The sequence below is a fragment of the Phodopus roborovskii genome, unplaced genomic scaffold, assembly GCF_943737965.1.
Source record: "Phodopus roborovskii unplaced genomic scaffold, PHOROB, whole genome shotgun sequence".
Lineage (NCBI taxonomy): Eukaryota > Metazoa > Chordata > Mammalia > Rodentia > Cricetidae > Phodopus > Phodopus roborovskii.
The window spans coordinates 33,029,773-33,053,384 of record NW_026125052.1 but is presented as its reverse complement, the minus strand read 5'-3'; the positions used below and the strand labels follow the sequence as shown (position 1 = coordinate 33,053,384).

Genomic DNA, 23,612 nt, shown 5'->3' with positions numbered 1-23,612 from the left:
CTACAGAGCTAGAGGGGGCAGGTCGGTGAGCGTGCCTCGCAAAAACGCTTTTCTCAGACTGTACATGCAAGGATGAACAGAAAACCTCCGCAAACCAGCTTCAGGGCTGAGTGAGGCTTAGCCTGTAAGATGGCTGAGGTAAGGCCTGGACTGTGTGAACAGCTATGAGGTTCCCAGCATGTAGCTCTGGATGGCCCTGCACTTGCTACCTAAACCAGGCTGGTCTTGAACTCAGAGACCCAGCTGCATGTGTCACCACACCTGGCCCAGCAGCTATGGTTTTGATTGGCATTTAACAGCCCAGGAAACACAAAGCCACACCACCTCTTGAGGTGGATGAGAACATGGGACCTCTCAGCACATGGCCCTCTCTGGGCACCCCTGTAGGAGCTCAGAACAAGCAAGCAGGCCTCAACAGCCTTTGGCAAACCATATCGGAAAACCCCTGTGAACCCACACTGGAAAAGCTAGTGACCTGGCAAGCAGAGCTCACGGCTTCAATGACACACTTCTCAAAGGTCCTGGCCACGCTGTCATGGGGTCCGCCATCATCCCACAGACTGCTGCAGAAGACATTGATCTGTGAACGAGGCTGCTCCTGCAGACGAGGGAGGGGGGTGTGAGGGCTGTGTGAGCCTCGGGAGGGGGGGTGACGGCTGCAGGCCACCTCACCAGGGAAACACCAGATCTTCACGGCCCCATGATTTGAGTTTCTCTGCACACACGCTAAAGCATATCCACAAGGATCCCACTTTCCAAACAACAAGTGAAAATAGTTTCGGTAGCTAGGCAGGGTGGCGCGTGCCAATAGCCTCGGTACTTGAGAGGATTGCTGGGAGCTTGAAACTGGAGACCCTGTCCCAAATATTCAAAAATTTAAAGCCTTTTGTCACACTCTACAAAAGGAAAAAAAAAAAAAAAAAAAAAAAAAAAACCTGTCGCGTTGGGGCTTGTGAAAACAAGACGGTGAATTTTGAAAAAGAAGCCATTTCCTCCTAAGATCTGCTTGACAGTTCTGGATAAAACATTCATATCATGTAAAGCTGATTTCCCACGCCACCTGCCTTCGTCCACACTAAAGAACATTTGTGTGTGTGTGGTTTTGTGTCCTCCAAACCCCGCGCCTTTTGTGGCTGCTTTTATTAACTGGCTAGGGCCCCCATCTGTTCTTGTAAGGGACATCACACAGGAACTTGGACATTCTTCTGAAGTCCAAAGACAGTGGCCAAGTCAGAAACACATGTCCACACTCATGGCCCACCATTATCAGCCGTGCACTCCAGTGCGCTACACGTGACTATCGGGTATGTATGGTGCCCGGTACCCTGTGTTCTTCATCTCCCGGGAAGAGTGCCCGACCTCAGGTACCTGTTTGAGCCTCCCCTCCATGTCTCCCAGCAGTGATCTCTTCCAGCCATACTTTCCCGGGAAGTCAATCTCCACCAGCCGTCGCCACATCTGCAAAACCAAAAGGCGACAACCACGGGGATGACGTAATGCCATGGGGTGGAAAAATAAAGTGGACAAGCAGGTGTGGTGTCACAGGTCTGTGGTCCTAGGTACTGGGGAAACTGAGTCAGGAGGGCTGTTGAAGTGCAGGAGTTCAAGGCTGGCCTGGACACCATAGGATGACCCTGTCTTGAGCAAAAAGGAAGGGACAGGCTGCTATGGCATTGTGAGGGGCTGAGGGCACCGGGCGCCAAGAACAGTGGGGCTTTCAGTTCTTTGTGTCACTGGCAAATTGTGCTGTTTGGAAAAGGGCCTCCCCCCACCTAACATTTACCCTGAAAAGTTTCAAGCAGACATGAGAATGAACGCGAGGAACGTTCTTTCTTACACCAAGGCCCCCGGTTTGTAGTTTTGAACACAGGGTTCTGTCTCTCTCTGCCATTGGGATGAGGTAGAGACATCACAGTGTTCCTCAACACACCTGGGTGGCCTCGGATCCCCTGGAGTGCGCTCGTCTCAGTGGGAACCAGCATGGAGGGGATAGATGACCTTATGAGCCCTGTGCTGTGCCATCCGGCTCCACAGTCAGCAATCACACATTTCACTTAGTGGTCATGTCCTCTTTTCATTTATAACGCTGACAGCTTTGAAAGGCTATCTCTTGCTTGGTTGGCAGGCGGATCATTTAAGAGGCTATCTCTTCATTGGGCGTAGTGGCGCACGCCTTTAATCCCAGCACCCGGGAAGCAGAGACGGGAGAATCTCTGTGAGTTCGAGGCCAGCCTGGTCTACAGGGAAGTTAGGATTATATTAAAGAGGCCTGTCTCAAGAAAAGAAAGTGCCCACCCATCCACCCCCAAAATAAATAAATAAATAAATAAATAAACAAACAAACAAATACAAAATCTTTTTACTTCATCTTTTTTTGTTTTTTGAGACAGGGTTTCCTTGTGTAGACTTGGATCCTGTCTGGACACTCACTCTGTAGACCAGGCTGGTCTCGAACTCACAGAGATCCACCTGGCTCTGCCTCCAGAGTGCCAGAATTAAAGGCGTGCGCCACCATCACCACCACCCGGACTCTACTTCATCTTCTATAAAAATATATTTCAAGTGCAGGTTAGCTCATTCTACTTATGCACTCACTGATTAAACTAAAGAGCCTTCATTTTTAAAATAGAGTAACTTTAGCCTTGTGGACAGCACTTCCCATCCGGGCATGGGTTGACAAAGACCCTTCTGTACAGAAGGAACACTGTGGCTAGGCTTCGGGCCATGATCACAGCTCCTAGACCCGTGTGTGTGTCTTTGGCAGCTTCTCAGCTCGCAGGAAGTCTTACCGCCATCTCCTCAGAATAGGTAAAGCAGACAGTGGATGGGCTGGCAAGGAACATGTTGTTTTTAAAAAGTCTGCGCAGCCATCGTCTTGTGGTACTCAGAACCTCCTGAATGATGTTTGTAACCAAGTCCTTGTCATCTGTGGCAGCTGGCCCCTCTGCGGTACCCTGTGGACACATGAGAAAGGGTTACAGAATCTGTGCGTGCTCACATCAACCCTCCTGACCTGAGTCTGAGCACCAGGACCCACAGAGTAGGAGGATGGAACTGACTCTCACAAGGTGTCCTGATTTCCAGACCCATGCCCATGGTGTGGTCTCTGTGTCTCTGTCTCTACATGTCAGTCAGTCAGTCAGTCTGTCTCTCTCTCTCACACACACATACACACACATATTTATGTGTGTGCATGTATCTACTTTTGAAAAGAAAAAACAAGAGGAATAACATTAAAATATACATTTAAGCTGGGCAGTGGTGGCACACGCCTTTATCCTGGTACCTGGGAGGCAGAGGCAGGTGGATTCCTGTGAGTTCAAGGTCAGCCTGGTCTACAGGGTGTCAGGACAGCCAGGGACGCACAGAGAAGCCATCTCTTAACTATATAATAGTGTGTGTGTGTGTGTGTGTGTGTGTGTGTGTGTGAATTACTTCCTATTAATAGAGTCAGAGTTCTGACTTGTGAAGAAAGTCAGTCCAAACACAGATGTGGTACAGCTCTTTCTAGCTGAGACTCAGGCACCCAGATGAGTGAGTGACACCAATCAGGGAGAGAACTGTACTCCTGCACAAGGATGCGTAAGGAAGGAGACAAACAGGATGAAGATTTGAAGTGGCAGAAACCAGAGTGGGTTTCCCTCCAGTGAGCAGAGGGCGAGCAGCCCAGAGAGCTGGGAGCTGGCGCGGACGCACTGGCTGGACAGTCTCACAGGAATGGATCTGCCGCTTTTTCACGTGTAAAGAAAAATTTCCCATGGGGAAAACCAGGAGTGAGCATGTGTGAGGAGGAGGGTGGCCCCCAGTAGCTTCTGTGAACAGTGGGAAAGGAGCATCCTACCATAGTGGGGCCCTGGCCAGTGGACATCAGAAGCGCTACCCACCAGCAGCCTCTCCCTCCAAACCAAGCCCCGGGACTGTCCCCACTCCAGAACAGAGCTAGTCTCCTTCGCTTTCAAACGGAAGCTGCGGGAAGTCCGTACCCTCCGATGCGGCTCAGGGGCTGTATTGTACACAGATGTGCAAATCTCACTTACCCCTGGAGGGTTGGGCTTAACCACTTTACAGACAAGCTCTGCGGACAGGGCAGGGATCTCGTAGAGTTTTCTGTCAGATGTCAGTTTGCAGACAGTTTCATGGAGGGTCAGACACTCAGTTAAGCAGGTCTGTAACAGGGTCTCCCTGAGCATCCTGTCCACAAAGAGTGGCAGAGAAATCATTGCAATGGTGGGGAAATGTGATGGGGGAAAGACAAAAAAAAAAAAAGGTTAAAAAGAGCAGGTCCTGGGTGTGGGGTGGGTGGGTGTGGGGTGGGGTCTGCGCAGGGAATGAGGAGATTTGACTGCGTAGCATTCCTGAGGCTCTGGGTTCGATCCTCAGTACTACGAAAGGGAAAAGGGGGGAAGGGGGCCTGGAGAAAAAGCTGAGCAGTGACGTCAAGAACACTTGTAGCACTGTGGGAAGACCACACTGCTCACGTGACCCCAGCTCACACCAGCTCCAGGCTAAGGAAAAGGCAGAAAAGGACCTGACCACCAGTGCCATCTCTCTCCACATCTGACTTCAGATGCAATGCAAGCTCTGCTTGCATTCCTACTGCCAGTCTGGACTGTGCTCCCCCAGTCTGGACTGTGCTCCCTGACAGTCTGGACTGTGCTCCCTGACAGTCTGGACTGTGCTCCCCCACCAGTCTGGACTGTGCTCCCTGACAGTCTGGACTGTGCTCCCCCCGGTCTGGACTATGCTCCCCCCAGTCTGGACTGTGCTTCCCCCGACAGTCTGGACTATGCTCCCCCACCAGTCTGGACTGTGCTCCCCCACCAGTCTGGACTGTGCTCCCTGACACTCCGGACTGTGCTCCCCCACCAGTCTGGACTGTGCTCCCAGACAGTCTGGACTGTGCTCCCTGACACTCTGGACTGTGCTCCCCCCAGTCTGGACTGTGCTCCCTGATACTCTGGACTGTGCTGCCCCCTACAGTATAGACTGCGCCCCGGCAGTGAGTCACAACACACCCTTCTCCAGCAGCTTCTGTCAGGGTCCTGTCACAGCAGTGGGGACAGCATATACTTGTGATTTGTCTAATCTGACTTGATTTGCTAATGAAACTCAGGGCTCAGGTGTAACAGTTACAGTGAAAGGTTGCACAGCGGGGGGGGGGGTGAGGGAGGCTGGCGCACGCCTTTAATCCCAGCAGAGTCAGGCAGATCTCTGTGAGTTCGAGGCCAGCCTGGTCTACAGAGCGAGTTCCAGGACAGCCAGGGCTACACAGAGAAACCCTGTCTTGAAAGAGAGGAGCAGGGATAAAACCTCAGAAGCTGAAGCTGGACAAGGCACTTAATAGCTTGGGAGGCATGGCGTTAGTTTACAGTCTCCCCAGTGACAGACGGAACTGTGGGAAGCTGAGGCCAGCAGGAGCAGCTGCCATGCCTCCCAGTGGGGTGTGGAAGCCAAGGCTGCCCTCAGCCTTCCTACTTACATGTCCTGATACATGTCCACAAGGTGAACCAGCATCTTAAAGATGCCCTCGATGTCCTAAGAGAGTGAAGAGAAGACCAGTGTGACCATGTGGTCGGTGCCTGTGCACACACGGACACTGACTTGGTCTTTCCTCGCTTCAACACAGCTACTCTTTGGAAGAACAGCTTCATATCAGTAAATTCACAACACAAAATTACCACTTTCTGTTTTCTGAGCGAGCCCACGTGTGCACGTGTGTGTCAGAAGCTGTCCACCTCCCTTTGAGACAGTGTCCCTCATTGGCTTGGAGATCAACAATTAAGTTAGGCCGTGTAGTAAGCAAGGGCCCGCCCATCTCCACTGCCACCCCGACAAGTTAAGTGCAGGCCACAGTGCCTTGTACGGCAAGCACTTTACCAAAAGAACATCTTCCTAGTCCAACACACACAGATCTCTGTTTCTACAAAAGGGTGCACAGCAGCCACGGTAAAACAAGCTGACACCCACACAGCTACTTAGAATAATTAAAAGAGAATTTAAAAAGCTATTGATTTCCCAAGTTCTGTTTGCTGAAATAGAGTAAACTCGGGCAAATCAACCTTTGCCTGCAGGAAATGCCACCATTTCCGTCAAACGTTTTAGATACATCTTTCCCTCCTTCCCAAACCCCCTCATTGCTTGCAGCGCTGAGAGTGGGCCTCAGGCCTTCACTCATGAGGGGAGCACTCTACCACTGGGCATTCCCAATGCTATCACAGCTAACCTGGTCTTCCTCAGGCAACACTTGCCAGTCAGCTGCCCACAACACACCTCAGTGTTTTGGAAGGAGATCTTCCCCAGGCCCCGGAGCCGGTATGAAATCCCTTGAAAACAATCCAGGACTCGAGCAGGCACTTGACTCAAGTATTCCGTGGAGTTTTCCAAGTAGGAAGTCAGGTTTTTCAGAGGAACCACACTGAACCAGGAGCGGAAGAGGGTCTCATCCAACTGCAGCAGGGTCATCCTAGGCTGCATGAACTTGAGGACATTGCACCTGAGAACAGACGGAAGCTGTCAGAACTGACGTGGAGGAAGACAGCCAGGAGGGGTTGCACAGTCTGATTGTAAGGATTGCAAAGCCTCAACCCATGCTGAGATCAGTGGTAGAACTGGGCATCCTAAGTGTAGCTTTTCAACTCACTTAGTGGGTGCTTTGTCCCGAAATTGCACAAAAGAGAGTCCTTCGAGACCTGCCCAGGTGTCCTCGGACATGCTCTTCGAGTCCTTCCTGGGCAGGGACAGCTGCATGCAGTAATGCAGGACAGGTAAAGTGCCCAGCCAGTGTTCGATGCCATCAAGTATGCACCTGTCGTACAGGTTTATCAAGTACGCACGCCATCTAGAAGGGAATGGAGGTGTCAGTGAGGGGAAATGGCCCAGTGATCTACGATCACTCTCTGTAGAGCATCGGGAACAATGTGCACGGCTGTGCATGGCTGTGCACGGCTGGACACGGTCCACACCAGCAGATGGATCATACGAAAGACAGGGTATCCCGGCCCACCCTACCCCAACCTCACACATCCCCCAGCAGATTCCCGCTAGGGTCATTCATCTCTGTCTATACTACACCGTGAAGAATACCTTTTACAAAATGTGCATCAATCGCTTGGGTGTCTAAAACGTGAAGCCAAAGGGCTGGTAACCAATAAAGCTGCTCAGGAGTCTGAATCTCACCAGCCACAAACCACGCTGTGAAAAGCCCAAGGAAGGGCCACTAGGCTCAAAGAGGTCACCTCCAAACTTGCTGTGACCCAGCAGCGATAAGACACTTTCTAGTTTAAGTGGCCCAGGCAGAGGTGGAGGAAACATGTCCCTGGGGATTCCAGATACCAAGCATATGTGTGGGAGCACTCAAAGCTTTTCTTATTCTGTGTGTATTCCTTCACTACAACATGTCCCGTTTGGGCTTCAGATTCATGAAGCCTGCCTGGGCCTACTGACATGGACCACTACCCACAGCTCCAAGGCTCACACCACAAACCCTGCACTCAGCAAGCTGAGGGCATAAATCTCACAAGTCTGGGCTGCTTGGGTTACACGGGCTGCTTAGGTTACATAGTGAAACTATCACACACACACACACACACACACACACACACACACACACAAATAAAATGGTAATGATAAGGGTACTGGAGAGATGGTCCGGAAGAAGGCCTGGGTTCAGTTTCCAGTACCCACGTGTTGGCTCACAACCCTGTGACCCCAGCTGCAGGAGGTCCTACCCTTTCAGGCCTCCATGGGCAACCAGGAATGCACTCGGGGCAGACACGCATGCATGTGAACACACCTGCACACATAAGTAAAGCAGGAAACAGAGAAAAGTAAACAGGAAATACTTCTGAGGTTTGTTGAGGATGGGGCCCAGGTCACCGTGAAGGGCTTCTGGCGAGCTGGCACTCGGCATGAGGAGGGAGCACAGTGAGACCAGGTCGTCTTTAGAGACAGCAAAGTCAGTTGCTTCCATCATGAAAAGGACGGTCAGGCCCAGCTTGAGTCTACTCCTCACGGGGCAGTCAGAGGGCAGAGAGTCCCCATTCTTCCCGTGCAGGCAGAGTTGCATCTTGTTTCTCACATGCTCCCACAGGTTCATCCTCACCTGACCCCAGGAGGGAAAGGTGTGTGAGCTCTGTAGGGGACACTCAGAGGTGACCCAGGAACCCATGCTTCAGCCCTGCAGGGTGGGGGTACAGGAGGTGGTGCCCCAGGGACAGCCACACCACAGTGTAGGGAATGATGAGGATCCCACCCCTCCTGGGAGAGCTCACGGCCATCCCTGAGGGTGGAGCACAGGGGAGCCCCTTCAGGAGGATGGCGAGAGGTCCTCCTGCACCGCATCTCTACCACTCACTCCAAGGGTCACCTAGCCTCTAGTTGGTCAAGGGACACTGCCTGTCCACTCCCGAGCTGCTGGTGACCGTGGGGGATGGGTACCTCTTTCTCACTGTATTGCAAACTGGACCATATCCTTGTCTGGCCTTCATGGATCTTAGGCACTCGGACCACAGAATAAAACTGCTGGAACTGGGTCATGAAACTGTGCAGGTTGATGGCACTCCAGGGCTGGAGGATGCTGAAGATGCGGTCCAGCATGACCACAGCAGCGTTCTTCTTCCCTTTCACCAGATCCTTCCTCGTACCATCAGTAATAGCATTTAGAACTTTCTGGAACGGCCCAGGAGTCTTCATGCAGATTATGTCATCATACTGATGCCAGTCTGAGGGGACAAAAGAAACTCATATGGGTAAGCTCCAAACACCCGAGGCCTGACCTCCCCTAGAAGGCAGAAATGTATGAGGAGCAGCCTGAGGCAGACAGGAAGGAAAACCCAGGTAATCTGCCCACTCTGGTGATGGGCGACGTCATTCTGTAAATATGTTTCTCATACTGGTTAATGAATAAAGCACTGTTGGCCAATAGGAAAGCAAGATAGGTGGGACTAGGAGACAAGGAGGATTTGGGGAAGTAGTAGGGAGGAGTCAGCATGGAGAGACTGGGGAGAACAGTTGCCGGCCCCACTCCCTGGTAAGATGAGACCACGTGGAAATACTTAGATTAACAGAAATGGGTTAATACTTAAGACAGAGCTAGCCGATAAGAAACTAGTACCTGGCCAACAGCATTATATCAAATACAGAGTCTCAGTGTGTTAATTGGGGCTGGCGCGGCGGCGGGACAAGACCAGCGGCTGGGGGAAAACTACTCCTTACGCTAGCACAGAGTGTGCCTGTACAGCCCAACGTCAGTAAATCAGCAGCCTGGGCTGGAAGAGTCCCGTGAGCATGTCTAAAGCCCTGGGCTGGGATGCAGAACACTGTCAGAATGCCGTTAGCATGTCTAAAGCCCTAGGTTAGGCCCTCGGCAACACATAAACACAGAAGGGAAGAGCATACTGCAATCCCAGTAACTGACAGGTGTAGCAGAGGCAGGAGGATCAGAAATGCAGGGTTACCTTAGCCTCAGCTAAGTGAAACCCAGTCTTTTTAAAAAAGGCTGTAGTGATGACTTAGTAGTTAAGGACACCTGCTGGCTGCTCTAGCAGCGGGCTGTGAGGCTGTGGTTCAGCTCCCAGCACCCATATGGTGGCTCACAACAGCCTGTAAATGCAGTTCTAGGGCATCTAATGCCCTCTTCCGGCCTCTAGGCACATGCATGGGCCCAGGCCCAAGACTTCCTTTGACAAAGAGGAGTTCACGTCTGTGTCCCTGTCCAGACTTAGCAAAGCCGGCCAAGGCCTGTGCCAGCGCCTTGAAAGAGCCAACGTTGAGGGTCCTGGGGCCCCTGGGCTGTGATTATCAGTCCTTAGGCAGCTGTATCTGAGGAATACTGTGTTCTCTTTGCCTACACTGTCTGATTTAGCTCTGGTGAACAATCCCCCCCGCCAAATGATATATAAGTCCTCACACATACACATAAAACAAAAAGTCTGTCTTAAACATTTTTTGAGGGGGTAGGGTTTATTTTCAAGACAGGGTTTCTCTGTGTAACAAGAGTCCTGGCTGTCCTGGAACTTGCTTTGTAGACCAGGCTGGCCTCGAAGTCACTGAGATCCGCCTGCCTCTGCCTTCCCAGCACTGGAATTAAACGTGTGTGCCACCACTGCCCAGCTTAAATTAAAAATTAAAGACCTCTTTAGGTAACACAGTTAAATCTGTCTTCAAAAAAGTGATGAGATTGGGCTGGAGAGATGGCTCAGTGGTTAAGAGCACTGGCTGCTCTTCCAAAGGACCTGGGCTCAATTCCCAGCACCCACACGGCGGCTCACAGCTGTCTGTAGTTCCAGTTCCGGGGGATCCAGCACCCTCACACAAACCCATGTGCCAGCAAAATATCAATGTACATAAAATACAAGAGATAGCAGAGTTGATAAAGGTCTCTGCTGCCACACCTGATAAGGTGTCCTCTGTCCTGCAAGCATGCCATGGCATGTGCGTACGCACGCGCGCGCGCGCACACACACACACACACACACACACACACACACACACACACACACCATACATACAAACAGATGTAATAAAATACTTTTAAAGTTACGTCAATGCTGAGACCCTTGGTTCCATCCTCAGCACTGGGAAACAGAATCCACACTGAGCAAAGGCACCAGGACTGAAGGGTCCCTTGCAGGACTCTGGCCTCTGACAGGGTCCTCAACAGTTCTGTGACCCGTGGGAGGAGGACACAGGGCTGTAGACCCAGGCTGACTGGGCCAGCAAGCGGCAGAGCACAGGAGGACCAGGGAACCCTTCCAAAAGCTCCAGCCAAACACATGGAAGGGACATCAGCGGTGTACATGTGTGGAGGCAAATGTCACTGTCACAGCCAGACCACTGCCTCTCCTGCCCCACACTCAGTCACCCTCCACCCCAGCCAGCCCTGGATGGAAGACTCCCCTGGTTCCCTCACACACAGGGCAGAGCTAAGTCCAACTCACTTCCAAAGGCAGCATTACTCAGTGTCGAGGCTAAGGCAGGGCCGGTGCCTAGCAGAGGACCCAGAGGACCCACTCAGGCACCTCAGTGGCTTACCTCCAGTGTCCAAGAGTGCAGATTCCACCAACAGGCTGCGGTTCACATGCTCCCCTTTCTTCTGTGGCTGCTCGTAGATAAATTCATACTCTACAGAATCCTTGCCACTGTCGCCACGATGGATGACATACTTATAAGGGATAGGCTGGTCCAGGCTCTGCCTGGGAATGACCATGCTGCCCTCGACGAGAGACCCAAGCTCATGAAGGTCTCTGTGGAGGAACACAATATGCCCATTTACCAGAAGACGCATGTCGTGACGCCCACCCCCAGTGCTTTTACAACAGGACGTGGTTTCTAGCTAGAACCCAGGAGAAAAGAGCCGCAGTAAGATGGAGAAGAAATGCACACTGGAGACATGAGAAAACATTCATTTTCAGGCTGGGCAGTGATAGGGCACACCTTTAATCCCAGCGTTCACGAGGCAGAGGCAGGCTGATCTGTCTGTGAGTTTGAGCCCAGCCTGATCTACAGAGCGAGTTACACGACAGCCAGGGCTATGCAAAGAAACCCTGTCTCAAAAAACAAAACAAACAGGCTGGAGAGATGGCTCAGAGGTTGTTCTTCCGGAGGTCCTGAGTTCAGTTCCTGGCAACCACACGGCGGCTCACAACCATCTGTAATGGGATCTGGTGCCCTCTTCTGACATGCAGATAAACATGCAGAAAGAACATTGTATCCATAATAAACAAATCTAAACACTACCACCACCAAGAGAGGCCCACTCATTTCCCACCAATCATGGTAGTACATGCCTCTGAGGCGGATGAGGCAGGAGAATTACTATGAATTCCAAGCCAGCAAAGTGAGAATCTGTTTCAAACAAACAAACCAAAATGGGGGGGAAAAAAAAAAAAGCAAAGGAAGAACGTAAAGAAAGTAAGGAAGGACAGAGTGTGCCCAGCTGCTTCAGTCACATGACTGACGGCAAGGCCAGCTCCAAGCCCCCTCAGCACACTCACTTGGTGTAGTTCATCTCGCAAGCGTCCACCATCCAGCCTTTCTTCCCGAGGCCCTCTCCCCCTCTGACATACACCCTGTGGTTGTTTGGGTTGAATGAGAAGTCACGGGAGACAATGGCGTGGAAGTACACGGTGACTCCGTCCCCTGGGTTCAGTGTTCTGGGAAGAGGGAAGAGGAAACACTGGCTGCCAGGGTATCTGCACACACGTGGGGATAAGTACACACGCGCGCACACCATCTTTATTTCCCTGATGTATGTTGACACCCCTAAGTGCCAGGCACCGGGCATTCAGGTTTGGGCACAGCGCTGTTTTTCCCCGGCTAGTTAGGGGACACCCAGCTCCAACATGCTAGTGACAGATAGTGTGTATGGGGGGGTGGAGGATGGGTTAGGAGTCTGGACAGGGATGGCTTCATCCAGAAGAGCACCTTAGGATCACATTGACTGAGGTACCCAGGGACCAACAGAAAAGAGGATTTGGGACAGGCGTCCCAGGCGGGTCCACCCAAAGCTGTCTTCCCGAAGATGAACACGCCAAAGGCACGGAAAACAGATGAGGCTGGACAAGACCCGGAGCTATACGACTCACGCCGGCAGAGCCACGACACGGGCTCACCGCAGGGGGCCATGTCCCACCTCGTTGTGTCCTCTGGTGCAGTGGCCTTCTGGTTTCTCTCCTCCTTCTTGTTTTTCAAAGCTGCTGTATAATTTCTGCTCTCTTCTGGCTTCTTCTGGTCTTTCGGCTGGGTGTTCCTCCCAGAGTCAGCCAACCTGCCTTTGAGTTCAGCTTCCTGGAACAAGCAATTAAATCGCGGTGCTTGAGACAAGACATGTCTCACAGCAGCCAGGGCCAAGGCTGTCCTTGCTCAGAACCAGTCAGGGTCTTCTGGCTGGCTTACCATGACCTGTAGGAGCCCATGGCCCATGGCCTCTCTACCCCACACCAGCTTCTGCGTTCTCTCTACCCTACCATGTTCGACCTTAGGGCCTTGGCACATGCCATTTCCTGCCACTCCTGGTTTCTACTCCGACAGCACCTCCTCAGGTCACACCCAGCCACCCAAGAGGAGGGAGGCATCCAGCTCCTCTCACGACCCTTCCAGGACCCTTCACACGTTTCCTCGGGGGACTTCGTCCTTCCTGCCTCTCTCTAGCTTGGGTGCTCATCAAGAGATGGTGGGCTTAGAAGGGACCCCTAGGACAAACAAAAAGGAACCCTGCATACTAGACTCCTCCTGGCAAGTGAAGCTTCTACCTGGTGTTGGTGCTTGGAGGGAGCAGGGCTCACGGGGGATGCTTTCTGTTTCTGAACATTGTCTCTTGTTTCTTTCCCATCCTTCTTCTCTGGATTGGCTGCCTTGGCTGTAGCATTGGTTGGCTGGGAGAAACAGATCACCGAAACCCAGGGTCATAGTGACGAAATGAAGCGCTCGACTCTGCGGCTTCAGTCAGCACCAGCGACAAGGAGGATAATTAAGAGGGACGAGACATGCCCACCCCCCCCCATGCCACCAATCCCTGCTGCTCACCTGTGAGGCAGCCAGCTCTTCTTTATGCTCAGACTTCTCCCCCTTAGATTCAGGGGCCTTCTGGGATGCACCGGTACCCGCACCGGGGCCTTTGCAGGCAGAAAGGGCGGGGCCAGGGTCCCCATCTCGGGGCAGGCCCTTGTCCACTGAGGGCTGCAGAGGGACGCTGCTGGCTTTGGCATGCACGGAGCCATCTTCCTCCATTGACACATTCACTGCGTCCAGTGACTGGCGAGGCTGGCTGCCCACACCACCCTGCTGGGCTCGGTCCTGGGGCAAGGCTGAGTCCTGGGATTCAAGGCTTGAAGGTATATCCAGACTCTGGAGACCAGAAGAAGTGGAAGGCAAGGACTCTGCCTCTGAGGAAGAGGTGGTGACTTGACTCCTCCTCTTCCTCCTCTTCTCCTTTTTACTCTAAACAGAGAGGCCTTAGTTTATTCCTTAGACCCCACACCCCAGCACTTCCCTCCAGGCTCCTTCCTGCTCACATCCTCAAGCAGGTGGAGCTGGCTGTCCAAGCCACGCCTCAGACACGTCACACCTACAGCTTCTCCGCTTTCTGCCCTCCACATGGGTGCTGGGAATCAAACACCGGTCCTTTGCGGTGAGCCCGTGCTCTTAACCACTGGGCAGACTTCTTTAGCTTGGGCAGAGTGTTGTAACTGAACAAAGGGAGGGGGTGGAGCTGAGGAGCAGGGCCACACACTTCCTTCTGCCAGAGCCTGAGCCCTTTGAACATGAGCAACATACACAGGCTTCCCGCACATGACACCTTGGCATGGCATGGCACAGAACGGCAGTGAGTTAAAGGACTGGCGATTGTGAGAAGCAGTTACTCCCTCTCTGGCTAACTGAGTGACCGACCGGACAGGCTTCCCACCTCGGGAACTTGGCCAAAGCCTGAGGTACTGGTTGTCAGGACCCCAGGTCCAGGATGTGATGTCCCGGAAGGTGAGGGAGACCCTGTATCAAGTGCCTCGGTATGTGATGAGACCCTAACACAGACCAACAGCTGTGGCGGCTGGACACTGAGCTGCTGCACTAGCTGGGAAAAAGGAAAAGCCTGGGTGTAGCTGCATCTGGGGTGAGTCTTCCCCAGAACTCCAAGTGAGCCTGCAGACAGGCACCTCGGGCACGCTAAAGAGTGAATTCTTGGCCTGAGACCCAGCATCCATGACTGTGTGTTAAAAGACAGAAAGCTGAATCTGATGGAGCTCAGCCAATGGAGTATATGTTTACCATGCACAAGGCCCTGTGTTAACCTGGGTACAGTGGGTTGTGCCTACGACCCTGGCAGTTGCAGTGCAGGAGGGCCAGAGGTTCAAAGTCAAACTCAGTCAAACTACACAGTGAGCTAGCTGAGGGGGAAGACACAGGTGAGAACCCCTCCGCTTTGGACGGGACCGGCCACGTCCAAAGTGGAGCAGGCTCCGCCCTTGATGCCTGCCCCGAGTCCACTCTTTACCTACTTGCCTGGACCCCTCCATGACTGAATCACACCCCTGCTTGGATCCTGCTGGCCCCAGATGTTGGTAGGACCATTTGTGGAGATGCGTTCAACCCCAGATCTTCCATTTCAAGGTTGGCCCTGGTACGTGGGAAGACTGCAGGTTGGGCTGGGCAGCGGTGGCGTACGCCTTTAATCCCAGCACTCGGGAGGCGGAGGCAGGTGGATCTCTGTGAGTTCAAGGCCAGCCTGGTCTACAGAGCTAGTTCCAGGACAGGCTCCAAAGATACACAGAGAAACCCTGTCTCGAAAAACAAAACAGACTACAGGTTGGGCTGGAGAGATGGCTCAGCGGTTAATAGCACCGGCTGCTCTTCCAGAGGACCAAGGTTTTCTTTCAATTCCCAGCCCCCACATGGTGGCTCACAACTGTCTATAACTCCAGTTCCAGGGGATCTGGCACCTTCCTCATACAGATGTTCTTGCAGGCAAACACCAATGCACATAAAATAATAAGGATAAATCAGAAGGCGAATATGAGATGATCAGGGTCTCTGAGCCATGCTAGAACAGAGCTTTGCTTCTGGTGAGCAGTGAGCTGTGAAGGCCAGGCTTGCCTTTGACTGCGAGACCCTGGAGGCTAGCCTAGGAGGCAGGCCCTCGCTCCTGCTTCTTTTCCACTCAGCCCCGAAGCCCCTTCTCAGCTCTGGCATCTTCCCAGCCATCTCTTTGAGCCACCCCACACCTCCCCAGCCTTGTTCTGGGCTGGGCTCCTGGCCGAGCCATAGGGCGCACACCTGATCAGCCCTTTCAAAGCTTGCTCTCCTCGTCTCTAACGGTCCCGTGAGATAGATAAGCCCTGGTCCTGAGATGGCTAAAGAGGGATAAGTGCCACCCAGTGGTGTCCCTAAGACAAGCCCAGGCACAGAGGGGCCAGGTGCGGAGGGGAGGGGACTCAGGGAGCAGTGGACAGGTCTCCTGGCCGCAGAGCCTCCTGCAGGCATCACCGAAACCCTCCATATGGGGAGGGAGACCCGGAGAAGACACCATGCTGTCCCTGCCCAGGTCGTGCGTGCCGGAGTCTGAGTAAGGACACAGTGGCAGCTGGGCTGGGTATAGGGACCCGAGTTCCTACTCAGCTCATGACAAGTCAGCCAGGTCTCCCCACTGTTAAGTGGAGCCAGACGTCCAGCGGTCCTAGGGTCAACATGGAGGTGAACAGATAGAACAAAGCAGGTCTAGAGTTGTGGAGGGGCACAAGCGAGGAGGCACCACGTGGCTATGACCAATTGTCGACGGAGAGGTCTCGGAGGCTGTCTGCAAGCACTACAGGAAATGCTGCGTGCACTGTTCCTCCTCCTCATCAGTGCTCCCACACCTCCGTGCTCCCACGCCCGCCTCCATGCTCCCACGCCTTCCTCTGTGCTCCCACGCCCGCCTCCCTGCTCCCACGCCCTCCTCCCTGCTCCCACGCCTTCCTCCGTGCTCCCATGCCTCCCTGCTCCCACGCCTTCCTCCGTGCTCCCATGCCTTCCTCTGTGCTCCCACGCCTTCCTCCCTGCTCCCACGCCCGCCTCTGTGCTCCCACGCCTTCCTCTGTGCTCCCACACCCTCCTCCCTGCTCCCACGCCTTCCTCCGTGCTCCCACGCCTTCCTCTGTGCTCCCACGCCTTCCTCTGTGCTCCCACGCCCTCCTCCCTGTTCCCACGCCCTCCTCCCTGCTCCCACGCCTTCCTCCGTGCTCCCACGCCTTCCTCTGTGCTCCCACGCCTTCCTCTGTGCTCCCACGCCCTCCTCCCTGTTCCCACGCCCTCCTCCCTGCTCCCACGCCTTCCTCCGTGCTCCCACGCCCGCCTCCATGCTCCCACGCCTCCGTGCTCCCTCACCCGCTTCCCTGCTCCCACACCCGCCTCCATGCTCCCACGCCCTCCTCCGTGCTCCCTCACCCGCTTCCCTGCTCCCACACCCGCCTCCGTGCTCCCACGCCCGCCTCCGTGCTCCCACGCCCGCCTCCGTGCTCCCAGCCATGCGGTGCTCTGCTCTCTCTTTGGACCGAGCACTTGTGGGTTATGAGCTTACAACACTGGTGTCTATGGCGCGGAGAGGCGCTCTACCAAACCCAATCACAGCTCATGAGACGCATCCTCTGGTTCCCTGAACAGTGCATGGCAGGTAGCTGCTGGGGAAGCCATGACACAGGACGGGTCCAGAGGCATCGAACACCAGGAGTCCGCGCCTCGACCAAGTCTCGCTCTGGATGTACCAGTGACGCGAGCAACAAAGCCCCTTCAACCAGTTCCAGCTGGCTACTCAGTGGTTTGCAACCAAGAGGTTTCCAATGGTTCAAACGCGCAAACCTCACATGTCCCCTCACCTAAGTCACTGTTTGGCTGAGGACACAAATGTCAAACTCCTGCAGACAAACATATGGTACAGGACCTCCCAGCACTGGGCCCCTGACCTTCAGACACCTTAGATTAGAACGGCCTCCTCCCAATTCCAAGCTAAGACCCTGGCTGGTCACCCGCCTCAGTAACAGCAGTCACGCCCAGGTGTGGCTCAGCTCAGCGGCCTTCCTCAGCTGTCTGAGCCAGGCACGTGGGAGTGTGGCGGCCACTCAGGAGCACAGAGGCTGGGGACAAAGGAGGGACAATTGCACAGCTGTGTTCTCAAGCTACCTGCTCGGCATCCACGACCTCAAACCCGGTTGTCTCCTTCTTCCTCTTGTTGGGAGGGCACTGAGCACCTTCTGGGCCACCAGCCGTGTCCTCTGAAGCATCTACAAAAACCTCTGGGTCCACTTCCTGTTGAGACACGACCCCTTCACACAGGGGAGGGTTCCCCACTTCTCTGCTCCTGCAAAATCCTCAGGAGCCTCCACCTCAGTAAAGGCCTAGGAGGGCCGCCTCCTTACAAGACACAAGCCAGCTCTCCAGCACCTTTGACAGCTGAGAGCAATGGCAGAAGGTGTGGGGACGCTAAGGAAGGGCCCTGTGGCGTTCAGAACAAGTCTGCTGCGGTGCTCCAACATCCAACGCAAGCAGGCTTGGGTCCTGGCCCCAATGCCTTTGTCTGCTTCACATGGAATACTTCAGGGATACTAGATGGCTAGGCCACCAGGCCTCCAGACCTCTCAACAGACACAAAGACCCCATAGCTCCCTTCCGGTCAGCCTAGAAGGAAGTGCTAATGGGGTTCTTCCACACACCGCACCTGGCACCTGGCACTTTCTCTTCCTGCAAGAGGCGCAAACCCACTTAGCCCAAGAGGAAGCAAAAACTCAGCAAAGTGCCCTGTTAGTTAGCATGGGGAAGCCGTGGCAGAGAAGTCAGGATGGAAGCAGGTCCTGAAAGGCTTCTGTACATGCTTTAAGTCTGTCTGCCAGTGCAGCAAACCAAACCAACGGCAATTAAGAATTAAAAGTTAATTACTTAAAAATTAATCCCAGCACTCGGGAGGCAGAGGCAGTTGGATCTGTGTGAGTTCGAGGCCAGCCTGGTCTACAGACTCCAAAGCTACACAGAGAAACCCTGTCTTGGAAAACCAAAAACACTAATAAATAAAAGTTTTTGGAGTCTTGGTTTAATGAGTAAAAAACGGCTCCTGGATGGTCCTCCAGCCCCTAAGAGAGTAGCCGGGAGAAAGAGCCAGGAAGTCACATGTAATGAGTATGGTTTTTCCGCCCCCTGCCTGGTATTGTCCTGCCACCGCGCATTTAAATACCTGACGGGTATTTAAATGGCCACCTTTCCCAGTCTTGGGCAGGGTTTGGAGTTGGGGGAGCACGGAGAGTTCCACGCACAAACCGGCACCTCGTGCCCCTCACTGTTTCCACTGGCCAAGAAGATTCCCCCATCCCCGTCATGGAAAGATTAGAGATGTTAGGGTGGGGATGCACGGTGCCTCCCAATCTCTCCTGGCTCCTGTCTCAGTGCCCAGCACTGGAGCATCACCCTGCACTAGCACTAGCAGATGAAGGACCACAGTTTGTCGGGAACACACACAAAAAGCCCCACAAGCCAGTCACAAGCCAACCGCATTAGCAGCCACGAATGTGCTTTCCACCCATGCATTTCAGGCACATGTTAGTAGTGCTTTTTCAAAGATTTGGTTTTGTTTTTTATTGCGCTATGTGCCTCTGCCTGTGTGGGAGATGTGTGCAGGTGATGGCAAAGTCCAGAAGAGGGCGTCAATCCCCTGGAGCAGGAGTTACAGGTGGATGTGAGCCCTTCTCTGGGGGAACAGCAAGCGCTCTTCCCTGCCAAGCAGATTCATCTCTGCAGCCCCCATTCCATTTTAAAGTGACCAATTCCAGCCGGGCAATGGTGGCGCACGCCTTTAATCCCAGCACTCGGGAGGCAGAGGCAGGCAGATCTCTGAGTTCGAGGCCAGCCTGGTCTACAGAGTGAGTTCCTAATTCCATGATGATCAGTAGTCGTGGTGTTATTGGTCACCTCTGTCTAATAGGTGCCCATTCTCCTCACTGGAAAATGCAACTCCTACCAAACAAACCATGCCTCTCCCCTTTTCCAGACTCAGGCAACACTAATCCCTCTTCTTGAAGATATGCCTACTTCATAGTTCATATACCTGGGATCATGCAGTTGGAGCAGTGCTACACACACATTGTTTTATTGTTTGTGGTACTCGAATCCAGGGTGTTGGGCATGTTAGCATCACTGTCCCTAAGCTGCCCCTTCAGCCCAGGTATTTTTCTAGAACAGCCTCATTGTTCTCTCTCAACTTGGATACCCCATCCTTTGCCTTTGGAACGACGTGCTTTCTGTTCTGTAAACCGGCTGTTGCATCGCTAAGAGCCCCTCGTCTGTGGCAGGTTGCTCATGGACTGCTTCAACATTCTCTCTGTGAGTCTGGTTTTTGTTGGTTTGGTTATCATGTGTCCTGGAGTGGATATCTCTTCGTTCATCGTATTCGGGTGTTCTGAGCTTCTTGGATGAGCAGACTGACTTTTAAATTTTAGTTTACTATGACTATTGTTATTATTGCTATTATTTTATGTGTAAGGGTGTTTTTTACTGCATGTATGTATGTGCACTACGTGTATGTCTTGTACCCATGGAGCCTAGAAGAGGGTGTCCAATTCCCTAGAACTGAAGTTACAGGCATTTGTGAACGACCTGGGTCCTCATAACGGCTGAGCCATCTCTCCAGCCACCCGACTGATTGGTTTGTTTTGTTTTGTTTTTTGAAACAATGTCTCACTTTTGTAGCCCTGGCTGTCCTGGAACTTGCCCTGTAGACCAGGCTGGCCTCAAACTCAGAGAGCTGCCTGCCTCTGCCTCTCAGCACTGGAATTAAAGGTGTGCGGCCGCACATAGCTTACCAGATTGTACCTTTGGTTTGGTTTGGGCACAATCTTACTGTGTCACTGTGTACCTGGGGCTGACCTGGAACCCACCAAACACTGGGATTGCAGGGGGACAGGCATGTCCCCCACACCCAGCTGCTTTGGGCCTGTGGTTTGGAGGCTTTGGAGAGGAGGTTGAGACACAGCCTGTAGCTCAGGCTGGCCTCAAACTTACAATTGAAGGCAAGACTGGCCTTGAACTCTCCACCCTCCGGCCTCTGCCTTCTGAGAGCTGAGGTCACAGGCGGGCGGCACCACCACACCCATGCCATGGTTTCCCCGGCTACGCTTCATGTGCACTGTCATACTGAGCCTTTTTCTGATGACAAAGAACATCTTTGGTTTGGACTTCCCTAGCTAGGAGATCACACATCTATTTTTTCCAAGTATTTTTGCACCCTAGAGCCCAGGGCCCCCTCTGTGCCGTCTCCTCTGTCCTCTGGCAAGATTAGAGCTCGCCAGGTCTTGTTTGGGGACTGAGACCTGGCCGAGCCCAGAAACCAATACAATCAGCTCAGGAACCAGCTTGAGACAGGTAGGCTGAAGCCGGTGCGGCTCACTCACCATTTGGATGGTCCAGGGGACATCGGACTCGGATGTTTCCGGTTCCTGTCTGGAGACTGGGGCCTCCTCCTCTTTTAGAAAATTCCCCTGCTCAGTCTTCCCCTCTGAGCTCGAGGACTCCTCGAAGGCATTGTTGTTCTCGGAATCTGCGGGGGAACATGAAGGTAGGCTCACACCAGGGAAAGCAGCAGGTTCCAGGAAGGGCAGACAGGACCCCCGACCCCAGCCAGTGTCTGCTGAGAGGCCAGCTTCTCTGAGGCCTTGTGGGTTGTATCTGCTCCCAGCCTTACAAGGCAGGACCAGGGATTGCAGAAGCAGAGGGACAAATAAGACGGAAACAAACAAACTGGATGGCTTGGACACTCACCCAGTGTATGCCGGATGCCCATAGCATGATTTCCTCTCCTCCCCACCAAAACCACCCAGCCTTTCTTTAGGTGGGCACCCTAGTCCAAGCACCCTACCCGGCAGTAGTGTGTAGATCCCTGCTTTGCATATCTTGGTGAATGACACCCAGAACCTTCAGCACCAATAGCCAGACCACCCACGAAATGCCCAAGGAATCATACAGAGTCCAGCCTCCACGGGACCTATGGCTAAATAAGGACCAGTTTGATCAGTGATTTATCCCTAGAAGCAGTCCCTCTCCAGCTGCAAGCGACAGGGCAAACCTAAGCGGTCTCCTCCTCCAGGACAGAGCGGTGGAGAGCAAGGCAGGTACACAGACCAGGCAGCTTCAAAACCCCCAAGTCCTATTACAACAACTGCTCGGGCCCCTGGGTGCCTTCCTCTCCTCCAATGAGATACATCCTCCTGACATCCATACACTTACGTGCTTTGTTTTACTTCCTGCAGGGGCAGCGGTCAAGGACATGGCTGCACCTAGATATAGCTCTAAGTGATGCAGCTTCTGAGGAGTCTTCGGGCTGCCCTTGAGTGGAATCTCCAGCCAGAGTGCTGAGGGGCCCTCAGACCAGCAATGCCCAGTCACATGCCTCAGTATTGGTGACATGCAGATGTTTACCTATCCAGAGCTGTGTCCCCGCACACTTCAAACCTCAAACCTGAGTCTGAGTTTTACCTACAAGAGGTCTGCTTTCTACCTTGGCTGTCTCTGACCTCCCACACACTCCACACAGTGCCTGGGATGTCTCTTAGCCTGGCTTCTCAACTGCTCCCTAAGGCCTCATGCCCCTGTGGATCTGGGACTTCCTCCCTGAGTTCCTACTAACCCCCTTCTCCCAACAATGCCTGCTCTCTGCATCTCCATGCAGGTTCTGGAAGGTGGGGACACAATGCCCGGGTTCCCCTAGGAGCCCCACAGTGCCTGGAGACAGGAGGCACCCAGGGTCTGTTGAGTAAGGATGCTGCCCAGTGGGCTGAGGCAAAGGTCATCAAAGTGTTCAGGTGATAGAATGTTCCTTCAATCCCAGGCAGAGAGAGGCAGGAGGATTTCTCTCTGTTCCAGGCCAGCCGGGGGGGGGGGGTGATCCTCTAAATGCACATACACACATAAACATGTACATATACCAGGTCTTTCTTTGGACCAATAGCTCCCGAATAAGGACACAGACTTATTATTAAGTATGAAAGCTTGGCCTTAGCTGAGACTTGCTCCCAACTAGCTCTTAAAACGAGCCAAGTGGTTCCTTTCCTCTCCTCAGTACCACACATCTAACTTCCTGTGTCTGGCTGGAGAATCTTCTACACTTCTGATGCTTTCTCAGAGTTCCTGTCTCTCCCTGGACACCCTGCCTATCCTCTCCTGCCTAGCTAATGGTCGTTCAGCTCTTTATTAAACCAATCAGAAGATGCCTTAGGCAGGTGAGTTAAACCAGGACAAAGCTTCACATAGTGTACAAAAAGATTATCCCATGTCCCTGTCCAGGCTGCCCCACCTGCAGGAGGAAAGGAGCTGAGTCTATACATCAGTTTCTGTTTCCTTCTTTGTGACCTTGATGAACTGAGGATGAACACAGGCTTCCAGCACAGTAGCTGGAACTGTTCCCTAAGCTGTGGGCATCTTGGTTTCAGTTTCCAATCTGACAGTCACAACCCAGTGTGAAGATGTAAGGCCAGCGACCAAGCCAGGCTCAGCTGCCCTCTCTGCCTGTGCAGACAAAAGTTCCTGCCCCTCTCTCCACCACTCCCCACCTGCCCGGACAACCGGGCAAGGAGTCAGCATGAGAGCACTTGATGGCATGTTGCAAAAATGCCACACACCCTGGCTCTCAGGCATACCTCGCCCCTCCCCCATTCTCCTGGCAGAGGCACTGCTTGCTGGAATACTGCCAATATGCTCACCCAAAATAAAAGGACAAGCTGGGCAGTGGTGGCACACGCCTTAACTTAATCCCCAGCACTCAGGAGGCAGAGGCAGGTGGATCTCTGTGAGTTCAAGGCCAGCCTGGTCAGCAACAAACCTGTGAGCAAGGGCTCCTCTGAGGAGCTACAACAGCACCCTGAGGCTTCCTCCACACGGAAGCCAGGAAGACCTGAACTGTAGGATACAGACACACAGGGTTCAAATCCCGACTACGTGACTCAGTAAGCTCTCTCTTACCCATGTGGCCACATTGACTGAATCTCCTTTTCCGCTTTTTAATTTCTGTTTAAATTTTTTAAAAAGTTATATATATATATATATTTTTAAATTTTATTTATTTATTTATTGAGGATTTTTTTTTTTTTTTTGAGACAGCATTTCTC

The 23,612-nt window shown here is 53.1% G+C and overlaps 1 protein-coding gene across 1 annotated transcript in view; it reads right to left on the bottom strand.

Annotated features, from left to right (window-relative positions):
* The window catches only part of Rnf213 (ring finger protein 213), an 89,430-nt gene that overhangs the window by 65,112 nt on the left and 706 nt on the right, over positions 1–23,612 (bottom strand). The window contains exons 2-17 of the mRNA XM_051181693.1: positions 20,904–21,049; positions 17,650–17,775; positions 13,525–13,938; positions 13,251–13,373; positions 12,632–12,786; positions 11,994–12,152; positions 11,032–11,243; positions 8,437–8,720; positions 7,842–8,101; positions 6,641–6,838; positions 6,271–6,493; positions 5,480–5,535; positions 4,038–4,191; positions 2,790–2,954; positions 1,369–1,458; positions 476–598 (exon numbers count right to left, since the gene is read on the bottom strand). Coding sequence (XP_051037650.1) covers positions 476–598; positions 1,369–1,458; positions 2,790–2,954; positions 4,038–4,191; positions 5,480–5,535; positions 6,271–6,493; positions 6,641–6,838; positions 7,842–8,101; positions 8,437–8,720; positions 11,032–11,243; positions 11,994–12,152; positions 12,632–12,786; positions 13,251–13,373; positions 13,525–13,938; positions 17,650–17,775; positions 20,904–21,049 — 2,888 coding nt within the window. The remainder of the gene's footprint in view (positions 1–475; positions 599–1,368; positions 1,459–2,789; positions 2,955–4,037; positions 4,192–5,479; positions 5,536–6,270; positions 6,494–6,640; positions 6,839–7,841; positions 8,102–8,436; positions 8,721–11,031; positions 11,244–11,993; positions 12,153–12,631; positions 12,787–13,250; positions 13,374–13,524; positions 13,939–17,649; positions 17,776–20,903; positions 21,050–23,612) is intronic.